Genomic DNA, 12,741 nt, shown 5'->3' on the forward strand with positions numbered 1-12,741 from the left:
TAAATATACTTTAACACATTATCATTTAATAAACAATTCTTTAAATGCATGTAAATGCATATTGATATTGTGGCTTACCATATGTGCTATGAAATTGATTACATAAATATTATATCATTTTATTTTTTCTTGCAGGTATATGATGCTGCTATGGTGTCTGCTGGTTTAGTAGATGATCCTCGTAAAATTACTGTTCATTTAAATGAGCTATTAGCCATGCTATTAGAAAAACATTGATCTTCATTTCGTAATAATGTAAATAGTTTTTATTTCAATGCAACCATTGAAGAATAAAGAGAAACTTTCCTATTTTATTGTCATGTTGATATTTTTATTAAAAATGACCTGCAGATACCTATTTGTTCTAAATAAATTTTTTTGTCAGTTATAATTTTAAAAAAAAAATTATAACAGGTATAATTAAGGCAGGAGTCGAAATTATAAAAAATTTAGTTCTAAGGGGTAGTAATTAAAAATATACACATTTTTACATTGTTGCTCTGTAACATGTAAAAATGTGTATATTTTTAATTATACACATTTTTAATACATTTTAATTTCTCACAAGATTTTTTTAAAAAAAGAATGTTAGAAAAGAGATTGGTAGTAAAAAATTAAAATACAAGAAATGAGTTAAGTAACAATTATGGTAAAATATGCTACTTTGTGGTAAGCACACCAAGTTGCATATCTTTTTTACATGGATGGTTGGTACAAGACACCACTGCTAATTTATTTGATGTTGATCTGAGTTCTGGATGCATTAAATCACCCCTTACATCTACTCGAACTAAAGAGAAATTTTAAGTGTGTTGATTGGATCATTAGTCAGAATCATCTGTGACATATTATCATTTCATTTTGTTACACTTGCTATTTTTTAGTGAGTTTGCACAAAAGTTTTTTTTTTCTTCCCTAAATTGAAATGTTAAGTTGAAAAATTGTGTTCTTCATTAATTATATATTAAAATAAAACTATTATTTCGAACATTTTTAGCCTACATAGTAGTTTTCGATTAAAAAAGTATTGTAACAATTATTAAATGTATTATTTCTCATGAAGTTAACATCACTCTAATTTTTAGAATGACACTGAAATCACAGTTCAAATGTATTGATCAATTATATTCACCAAGGAATATAAAAACAATAGTTTGAAATTGATATTCATCGAATTAAAATATCATTTAATTTATTTCTCTCAGATAATTAAATTAACTACTCTACTTTACAGATAATTAATTAACTCTTCTAATTAAATTAACTGCTTGTGTACGATTTAGTATTTTACAGTGCTGGAAAAATGTACAAAGCTGAGCTAAAAGTCGCCAAATAGGAAGCACCCCTGTTATGACTGAGCATGCAAATTTATTTTCTACTTGCAAATGTAGAGCCCAATTTCTTTGCATGACGATTTTATTTTTATTCTGCATAATATTTAAATCATGGCAAAATTGACATAATCATTGAAAAAAAGTATTAAGTCTATACTAATTACGTCATAATACATTTAAGCATAAAACATGAGAGCATGCTCATTTAACGAGAACCCGTTTAACTCATTTAATGGTAGACGAATGAGGTAGAACTTTAGTTTGTAAAGAAATGGATTTGAGTGGCTCTCAAATTGCACAAAAAAAATAGGAAGGTCTAAGGCTGCACTGAATAGATACCTCAGAAATTCTAATAACCATGGCAGTAAACAGCGTATTCAGGGTTCCCACGGTACTTGAAAACCCTTGAAAGTTCTTGAATTTTGTTGGGAAAAATAGGGGCTCTGAAAAGTCCTTGAATTCTGTGATAAGGTACTAGAAAAGTATTTGATTTTCCGGAAATTAAAATAACTTATACTTACAAAAAGCACACCAAAATTCAAGCGGAATTTATAGAAATTGAAATCATTGTTCTTCCTTCATTATCCATTTGCTGTTTTCTGAAGAATAGTTAGAGTCAGAAAACTAAGAGTTCAAGACCCATATATTTATTTACCTCTCCTATGATTATGATTGGATGACAAAATACAAGTAAGGTGTGGGAGAAATCAATTGTGAGAAAAAAAATATTGAAACAAGCCATGTCTAGTATTAATCACTGGTTTCATGCAATTTGCTAATTTAATTTCATGAAAAGTTTCACTATCTGATGCCAGTTTTTAAAAGCTAACAAGTATCCTATGTCAATTGGAATTTTTTTTTGTAGTCTTCAATGATATTTGACTATGCATATTAAACAATCTACTACTAAAGCATATTATATAATCTACTATTCAAAGATATTTGACTATGCATATTAAACAATCAAGTTACTATTAAACAATGTAAACTTGATAAATTTAATGAATAATTTTTTTTTGGTCAACTAAGCATTGTGCTTTTAAAAATATAGTATTTCTGCTTCGATGTAATTATAAAATCTAGTTTACATGTATTTTAGCATACTAACTATATTACTGAATAGGACCTTGAAAATTTGATTTTAGGTCCTTGAATTTAAAAAAAAAAATTTGAGTGGGAACCCTGGTATTGGAAGGGGGGGGGGAATGTCAAGGAATACAAATCTAGAAGCATGCTTGTCACAGCAAGATTTCATCTGTACGAATTAAAAATTCGATGCAATTACCATGTAGCAGCTGCACAGGTAGAAATTATTTAAGTACTCTGGTGTAAGAAATGAAGAGAATTTGCAGACTTGGTCGATTATCTCTAGAACTACAGGACCGATTTTAATGAAATTTGATATGTACATACATTGATGGAATTCAAAACAAATAACCATTCAACAATTGTAATAAGCACGCAGGATCGTGCATAACATTCGTTGGAGTCGGGAGGTATGAAATTGCCATTCGACAATTCATTCCAATTGTCACAGGGAATGATAAACTGCCTTATTCCAAGTATGAAATCACGCTGCAAGACCTGTATATCTGCAGGAGGGGACCATACCCCCTATTAACCTATTTTTTTTTGTTGTTTATTCTGCAACCGCTGTTTCATACCTTCCGACTCTAATGAGTATTGCGTATGATCATGTGTGTGTATTACAATTGTTGAATGGTTATTTGTTTTGAATTGTATCAATGTATGTACATATCAAATTTCATTAAAATCTGTCCAGTAGTTCAGGAGATAATCGACCCAGTCTGCAAATTCTGTTAATTTCTTACAAGTTATCAGAACATACAATTTAAAGTTATGGAAGGAAAACCTCTTGCCAAATTACACAGAGATGCTCGTTTAACATTTGTAATCCACTCTATATTTGTAAAAATTAAATAAGGAGGATTCAAAGCATATTTAGAATTATTTCTCCCTGAGAGTTGAGGGGTGAATGGCCTCTGGGGAATTGTGAAATAGTTAAATATTAGATCAATTTTTGACAAGGCTTTGCTAGATTAAAATTTTTTTAAGAATCCAATTTTTTATAATATTTATAAATTGTATACAAAGTTGTTTAGTTTTTTATAAAATTAAGAAAATCCTTATTTTTGAATAAATTTTATTAAGACGGTAAAAACGTATATTGTGATAAGTTTTAAAAATTGTTTAAAATTCAGAAGTGTTTCTCATGATTTGCACTCACAATACGTTTATGTAATGTTACGTAAATGTTTATTTTTGTAATTAAAAATCAAAGTTTTATCCTATTACGATAAAAACTTTCCTGTTAAACTTCAAAACTTAATTTTTTTTTAAAAAAAAAAACCCAAAAAACTACTATTTTTTTTAATTAATTTATCATAAGTTATCTTTATTGAAACTTATTTTAATAAAAATTTCGTCTAAAAATGTTTAATATATTTAAAAAAAAGCTACAATTAATTCAAAAATTTTATTTTGTAAAGTTTCTTTGTGTAATTTATTCTTATAGTGCATAATTATAAAGTATATCACATTTTAAAATTCATCTTATAGAGTTTTTATTTTTAAGCTTGTTTAAATTTTAATCTAACATTGCAAACTTTGGTGTAAAATCATAAATATCTTTCCAGGTATTGAGAGTTCTTTAAAACATTTACAAGGGAGATATTAAGACGTGTTAAGAAGTCAAAAAATAAAATAAAAATTAAGAAACAAATGCTGTAGCACATTAAAGAAAGTTTGCTTTCCTCTTTTTAATTTTCCAATTTTATTTTAACTTTACACCTGCTAAAGTTAAATAGCTTTAATACTTTTGTTAGTATTTTTGATTTTTTTCCCTTTATTATTGCAATTAAAAATGATCTGAAGATATTTATTGAAATAGACCTGATGATTTTATTAAAGAACTAATAATTAAGAGTTAAAAATCTTTGCCCTATTTAATCGTTTTTATCTTATTCATAACCCCTCTTTTATTTGAGCAAATGTATGTTAAAAACATTTGCTCAGACAGAAGAGGAAACTCAAAGCAAGCTACTAAAATTATAAAAATGCATCAAAGAGTTTTTTCTTCCGAAAACGCTAGCCACAGTAAAAAAATGCTGCTTAAATTAATTAAAAAGGAAAGAAACAACAATGTCGCTAAAAATGCGGATTAATCAAATTAAAATCATGTTCCTACTTAATGACTTGTTAATTGTACTTTTAGAATTGAGTGTTTTCATATTCATTCTAATATAATTTAAAAATTGTTCTAAAAATGATTCTAACCTATATCACTATTACCAACAGTAATATTATCATGGAGCGAGAAAAATCGTAACTATTTGATAATGAAAATAACTTGTATAAATGAAAAGTATTACTTACGGATTATGACAGATGAATCGGTAAATATTATGGATGATGATTGCTTCAAATTTTGATGTCGGAATGAGAAATGAAGCCGAACTTTGAGATCGGAATGTGAAGTAATATTTAGTCAGCTTGTGGCGTAACTACCACTGTAAATATTAAATACCAATTCAGTAGTAAATAACGCTTGTTTACTCGATTCCATCTGGAGGTACCTTTTGACAGATGAAGGTTGACTTAGTCGATAACTATGCCCATTCAAGCTTTTGTTGGAATGATAAAAATATGGTGAGTCAAAACTTAAAATCCTCTGGAATTTAAAGAAAAAAAAACATAAATTTACATGTATTTGCATCAATTCCAATATTTTTTGCGCAATGAGTAAACCACGATGCTGATCGTTATTTTGTATTCTACTACTTCCACATTAACTATGTGATTTAAATAGATATGTATTTTCAGTGGATCTTTGTATTGAAGATCGAAGGCCAATAAAAAAAATCTTCAATAAAGCTACTTAGACTTTGACTTTCAAAATGTATTTGTGCCTAAGCCCTGGATTACCTACTCCTATATTAAGCCCTGGATTTCTTAGTTACGCATCAAGGGCTTTACTTGTGTCAACAGTAAATCACAATGGTATATATTTCTGTGAATACTTACTAATGAATAGTATTTTTAAAAAATCAGCATGTATGTGATGTACATTTGACATGGGCTTACGTATCAAGAAACTGACAGTTTGCTCAATTATCTAGGTTATAAACTGCCTTCACCAACTAGACTAGAGTAAAATTGCATCATTTTAAAGAATGTTATTTTATATAGCAAAATACAAGATTTGATAAGAATCGAACGAACAATTCCTGAGAAATCGAATTTCAAAAAAGCCAGATACTTAAAATTCGATTTCTCAGGAATTGTTCGTTCGATTCTGCTTAAATTTTGTATTTTGAAATGTAAAATTGCATATTTTAAAATGATGCAAAAAAGTTATACCTTACTTTTAAACATTTTTTCACCATTTGAACAGTAGACTAGATTTCTGATTCTTGATTATACTGGGAAAACATTGTTCAAGGGATGAGATTCTCTTTATTTACAATTTCAGTGGTATTTTTAGGATCTCTCAGGTGCCCTTTTCAAGAATAAACTCGCCAAAAATAGCAACGCATAATGAACTTAATGAAAAAAGAATTCTAAAAATTATCTAACAGCAGCGGTCGCTATAGCAACGCATGCATATGACGACACATGCGCTCCCAGTCTTGAAACCTGAGAGATTTCAACACAATAAATGCAAATATTTAAAGACAATAATATTTACTCGATATATACAAGGAAAAAAATGCACATTTGAAAAAAAAGAAAATCTAATTACCATCGAATTATACCTAATTACTAATATTAATATAGAATATTTAATACATCGAGCATTATATTAGTATATTATAATAAGTAGATCAAATTATTAGATACACTGCAGTTTTCTTAATAATGACACGATTTGCACGAGTTTACAGGTAATACTTTTATATTTAAACATACATGTAATGGGTTTTTATTCAGGAGATTTTTATATACTTCCTATTTGTATTTATTTTTAACGTATTGCATGGCAATGTTAACCAATTGATACACGAAGTTAAACAAGTGCAAACCGCGTCAAAACAATAAAGCTGTATAAAGTATCACCTGATAATTAAGATTTTACATAAAATCTTAGAGTGCGACCAATAATTTGGCCAGGAACTGTAATACAGTTGTAATGAAATACAGTTATTGAAAATATTTAGATTGTTTTTGTAACTCCTACTGTAATTCTTGGGGTCATCTTGCCTGATTGTTAATTCATTCTAGACATTTTATTGTTTGTTTACATAATGACTTTTCATTTAAATGTTCATTAAAGCGCTATGAATAAATAAAATCTCATTAAAAATTTTCATCCATGTGCGAAAGTAGGCTTCATCTCGCGGCAACTATATTTGTCAAAGCACAAAAGCATCATCTAAAATGCGCTTTTCCTGCGTGCGTTAATAGAGAAAATTAATTCCCTGCTATGAAGAAGAATGTGATGAAAATGTCGAAGAATTTTCCAAATAATCCCCATAGTCCGAACGTTTCATTCTTATCGAGAAGGGCCCTTGTAAAACATGCAACAAAAGGATTTTTACTTCATTATAATATTTTGCCTTGCATCACTTATCGTGAATGCCATCAATATTAAATTTTTTTTTACAGGCCCCCCCTCACTCATTTTTTTTTGTCTCTCTCTTTTCTCATCTCTTGATTATAAATTCAAGACCTCGTCCAAGAAAAAGGGATCTTTTTTTCCTTTCTTTTCTTCCTTTCTTTTTTTGTTGTGATAAATTGTGGTTTCTACATTTTTCCAATACCCGGTATCTTCCGTATTACACTGTATCATGAAATACAGATTAGAGGGACTGGTGTGGCGGCAATGAGTGGATGGGGGGTCGGCAATATAATATGCAAATCTCAGAAGAAAAAAGGGAGGACAGTCCTTTATGAGGGAGTTTTTATCCCAAGAAGAGGACTTCATCTCTCTCGCTTAATGACAGTTTGATGTGTATTACCAACATTCGTAAATCGACCCCCCCCTCCTTTATTTCTTCCCGATTGTGAGATTATTTTTCAGAGAGAGCTCTCCGGTGTCTCGTGGCGTAGATTTGTTTGTAGATTTCCACAAATTTACTTTTTTTTCTTCTTCCCTTTGTGACTGAGATGAAGAAAAATGTTTTTATCAAGAAATTGCTTTTAATTATTTGAATATTTTGGTTTCCTTCCACACTCATATTACCAAAACTAACAATCATTTAAAAGGAAAAGAAGATATTTTAACCCACTAGCAGTTTAGGAAATGGGTAAAATCGGGAGAAAGTTTCTCTCCTGTACACTATTCCTCTATCTATTAGCTTGGAAAAACCGGTTTTGCTATGCAGAGAAGACTGCAGGTTGAAATTCGATTTTTTTACTTGGAGAATCATGAGTGGGTTAAAGTTAAGGACACAGTGTTCATACATTATTATTGTACAGCTATACACAATATCTCACTATGCAATGTCCATTATTTACAGTATAGTTCCACACATTACCTTGTCCAAAGTTATATTCACTATATCACACAATGTCCACAGATTTGGTTCTCTGGTATTGTAGAGTAATATTCATTATAAAATTAGAGCAATGTCCACAGATTATGAGTGGGTTAAAGTTAAGGACACAGTGTTCATACATTATTATTGTACAGCTATACACAATATCTCACTATGCAGTGTCCATTATTTACAGTATAGTTCCACACATTACCTTGTCCAAAGTTATATTCACTATATCACACAATGTCCACAGATTTGGTTCACTGGTATTGTAGAGTAATATTCATTATAAAATTAGAGCAATGTCCACAGATTATCATTGCAGTGTAAATATTTATTATATTACTATGCAGTGTCCATATATTTTCGTTGTAGAGTGATATTCACTATACAGTGTTTACAGATTTTCATTGCACAGTTATACTCATCATAGCACTAAAGAGTGTTCACAGATTATCATTGCAGAATAATCATTATATCACAATACAGTACCCATCGATTTTGATTACAGCCTAATATTCATTATTTCACTATGCAGTGCCAATAGATTTTAATTGCAAAGTTATACTCATTATATCACTATACAGTGTCCACAGATTAACATTGGAAAGTAAATATTCATTATATCAATATGCAGTGCCCATAGATTTTGTTGTAAAGTAATATTCATTATATCACTATACAGTGTTCAAAGATTTTCATTGCACAGTTATACTCATTATATCACTATACAGTGTTTACAGATTATCTTTGTAGAGTAAATTCTCATTATATCCCTATACATTATCCACACATTATCATTATAGAGTAATACACATTAAATGATTATACAGCATACGCAAGTTTTCATTGTACTGTTATACACAATATATCACCCCACAGAGTAATATTCAATATAACACTATACAGTTTTCACAGATTTCAATTGCACAATTATACTCATTATATCACTATATAGTATCTACAGATTATGATTGTAGAGTAATCATTAAATCACTATACAGTATCGATAAATTTTCATTGTTCAATTATGCATATTATATCACTCCACAGTGTCGTCCTCAGATTATTGGTGTACACTTACGCACATTATTCCATTAGACAGGGTACACTGACTATTATGGTACAACCAGATTCATTATCCCATGAAGTTTTCTCAATTTGTTTCTATGTGACTAAAATAAGCAGCAATGTTTTATAGAATTATTTTTGTTCCATAATCGAACATGTATTTTGTGTTTTTTTACTAGTTTTATTTATTAAGACCAAAAATTCTTAAATAATTCATAATACAGACCTTATATCATTCATATTATCTTATAAAACCAGATCCAATGTTTATTTGAATACTATGTTAATTATTATCCCTGAACTGAAAGAAAGTTTGCTTTTTATCAAAACATTTGCACCAAATTATTATTTAACATTTCTTTAAATACTCATAGTATCAAGAGAAACAATATCTTAAGAAATTCAAATTATTAAGTTTGTAATACGATCTCGGTTGAGACATCTAAATATTTCGCAAAATGACAATGGCTATCATCTTTTCTCCTCGAAATGATTAATTCCAAGAACGGAAAGATTATTTTCAAAACAATTATTAACTGGAAACTGCCGACATACATGATCTATCATGAGTTGAATGAAGAAAACAAAAACAGATTTGAAAAAAGAAAAAGTGAAGTCCAACGAATACTAAAATAAAGATGAAAGACGCGAACAACAAGAAAACAAAGCAAATAAAAAGAATAAAAAAACAGCAGTAGCCGCGGAAAACGACGATGGCCGAATAAGGCAAATCAGGAAAGGAGGCATTTTCTAGTGGTATGGAGGGGTGTGGGGAAATAATATTATTTTAATTTATGACATTCATAGGAATGATACAAGACTCCAGAGCACAAAATTAGGCTGATATGACAAGGTTCGAAAGAATTAAGCGTTATCGAATTCAAATTTATGCCCAAGGTTCCAACTAGAGGATTTATCAAATTCTTAAGTGTTTTATTACTCCTAAATGCACAAATTCCAATAAAATTAAAATGACCAAGATAAAATAATTATCAATAACAATTAAATTCACTCAACTTTTTTTTTAACGGAAAATATAATCGAGACACGTAAATTAACCAGAGAAAATGTGTTCGAACTAGTATTATTATTTGGACTAGTATTAAATAGTATTAAATGTGTTCGAACTAGTATTATTATTCCGACTAGAATTATATAGTACTAAATGTGTTCGGACTAGTATTATTACTAGTATAGTATTCGGACTAGCATATCGTTTTTTAATATTACACATTTTGAGAGAAAATGTGTTCGAACTAGTATCATTATTAATCAACGAACCAGAGACTAAATATTTCTTAACTTCTACTCCAGATTTTGTTTTATTTTAGTGAAATCTAAAACTTGCCTTCATGAAACCAATTTTTTTTTTTCCTCAATCGGCAATTCATTTTATTCTATCTCTTTAATAAATAGCTTTTCAAACTGAAACAAAGCTGCTAACTGTTGAAGAAGATCAAAATGTTCAATGAGTTGAGGGGAAAGAAGAAGAAAAAAAACTAATTATCCGCATTTATTTATGGTTCCCCATTTCTATCTTCTTCACAATTCTCATCTGAAACAATATGCAATGGTTGAAAATCGTTTCTTTTTTTCCTTCCTTCCTTCGTTTATTAATGCCGCCCTCTTTTAAACTCCGACCGCGCAATTAATATCAATCAAAAAGGTGGGAAGAAGTTAGGTCGTTGAATTTTCTGGGTCTAAAATTAATCTTAATTAGTTTATAATTAATTTAAGAAATATCGAAATCAGATATATATATGCAAAAAAAATTCAGCAATGAGAGACTGTCAAAAAGTATTTGAATTAATAACTTGATATTTTTTTTTTTTTTTTGATTTTTAGAAGGTATGATCGATTTTTTTTTCATTCCTTAGTTGATGATTATTGTGTTTTTTTTTTTCTTTTCTAAAAGTTAAGTTTGAATGAAATTCTTTTTAATCATTAAACAGAAAGTTAAAAGAGAAGTCTAAAGAATTGATCATTGCTTTGAAACAATTACTTATTTAAAAAAAAATCAACCGAGTAGATATAGCTTTATTGTTTTAACACAACTGAAACAGGTTTGCACTTGTTTACGTTCGTATATCAATTAGTTAACATTGTAATGCAATACGTTAAAAATAAATACAAATAAGAAGCATAGAACAAATCTTTTGAATAAAAGCCCATTACACGTATATTTAAATATAAAAGTATTGCCTATAAACTCGTACGAAACTTGTAATTATTTAAAAATTATAGGGCCTCTAATAATTTGGTCTAATTATTATAATAAATACTAATATAATAACCGATATAATAAATATTCTATATTTATGTAATAAATCGTTTAAATTATCCAATCGTCGAAATTATATTATATATTGTCTAATTTAACTAATCGGAACTCGAACGTAAACTAGTGCAAACCGGTTTCAGTTGCGTAAAAACAATAAAACTGTATAGTTTCACCTGATAATTAAGATTATACATAGAATCTTTAGTGCGTCTAATAATTGAGGCAGGGATCGTGAGTCTCACTGGTCCTATATCACTCAGAGATGAGCAAAACAAATCACCAAAATGATTCAAATAACTTACTGAATAAATTTTATTTTATAACCGTCGTTTAACAGCCGACCGAGCTTAGGACAACCAATGTTCAATTTCGTAGCCTTATAATTTTGAACCCATTACAAGAGACTAGAGAACTCCCGGATCTGGTATCGGAAGAAATTTTGCCTTAGTGTACCTAACATTTGAATGGAGCTAACCCGCATTTGCGTTACATGGAGAGTAAAACCTTTAAAACCTTCCACGTTTAGCCTGACGGCAAGGCGACTCTAACCCAAGAAGATCCCCTGAAGATAGACACGTTAACCACTGACGTCAGCGGCTGGTCGATACAGGTGTGGAATTAGTATCGACCAGTCATTCCTTGGATCGAACTCGGGTCACCTCATCGAGAGGCGAGCGCTCTATGCCCTGAGCCACCATGGCTCAACCTACTGAATTTGAATCACTCTTTCCAGCTAGTGCCTGACTCGAACTTATAAGTTTTTAATCATATGATAAATTTTCTAATACTTTGGTCAAATTAGATAAATATATAAAAATGTGGTTGGTTCCGTTTATTGAGTTATGACGTAACTAAGTATATTTCAGTGAAGAAAAATCATTCCCAAAATAAGCAATTTTCGATGATTCTGCCTTTTTCCGGTAAATTAAATCACGTGTTAGGACTAAAAAATAATCTCATTAATCTTAGTCTTCGGAGTCCGGCTTCCGAAGATAAGAATGAACTAGTATACTCTAAAAAATATCGGCTCAACATAAAAAAGGCAGAAATTTTATGTTACCTTAGATGATGAGATAACTTAGTACATTATGAAGGTGGCTTGTGCGTCATTATCATACCGTCTGTCACTAAATTTCGAAGCCCAGCCGTGATCGCTCAGGGGCTCACTAAAGTGCGAATCCCAGCGATAGCTGATCAATACAAATTCCTAATCCGGTTTGCACCGACCACAGTGCTGACGTAAAATATCCTCAGTGGCAGACAAATCATGGGTTAGAATCCCCTTGGCATCAGACCGTGCGAGGTTTTTCTCTCCATGTAACGCGAATGCGGGTTAGTTCCATCAAAAATTCCTCCACAAAGGGGAATTTCACCCGATACTTGATCCAGGAGCTCCTTTTTCTTCTGGATTGAGTTCAAAATTACAAGGCTACGGAACTGAACATTAGTAGACATAAACCCAAGAAATTGGGTCAGCTGTTCAATGGCTGTTATAAAATAAACTAATGAAGCCGGGCCGTGGTGGCTCAGAGAATAGAGCATTCTTCCTTTCATT

General features: G+C 30.1%; 1 protein-coding gene across 1 annotated transcript in view; it reads left to right on the forward strand.

Annotated features, from left to right (window-relative positions):
• LOC107448713 (TNF receptor associated protein 1) overlaps positions 1–309 on the forward strand; it is a gene marked incomplete at its 5' end in the record, with an annotated part of 59,232 nt that extends 58,923 nt beyond the window's left edge. Inside the window, 1 exon segment of the mRNA XM_071177974.1 lies at positions 136–309. Within this exon segment, the coding sequence (XP_071034075.1) occupies positions 136–237 (102 nt within the window).
• Between the last annotated feature and the right edge of the window lie 12,432 nt (positions 310–12,741).

The sequence above is a fragment of the Parasteatoda tepidariorum genome, chromosome 2, assembly GCF_043381705.1.
Source record: "Parasteatoda tepidariorum isolate YZ-2023 chromosome 2, CAS_Ptep_4.0, whole genome shotgun sequence".
Lineage (NCBI taxonomy): Eukaryota > Metazoa > Arthropoda > Arachnida > Araneae > Theridiidae > Parasteatoda > Parasteatoda tepidariorum.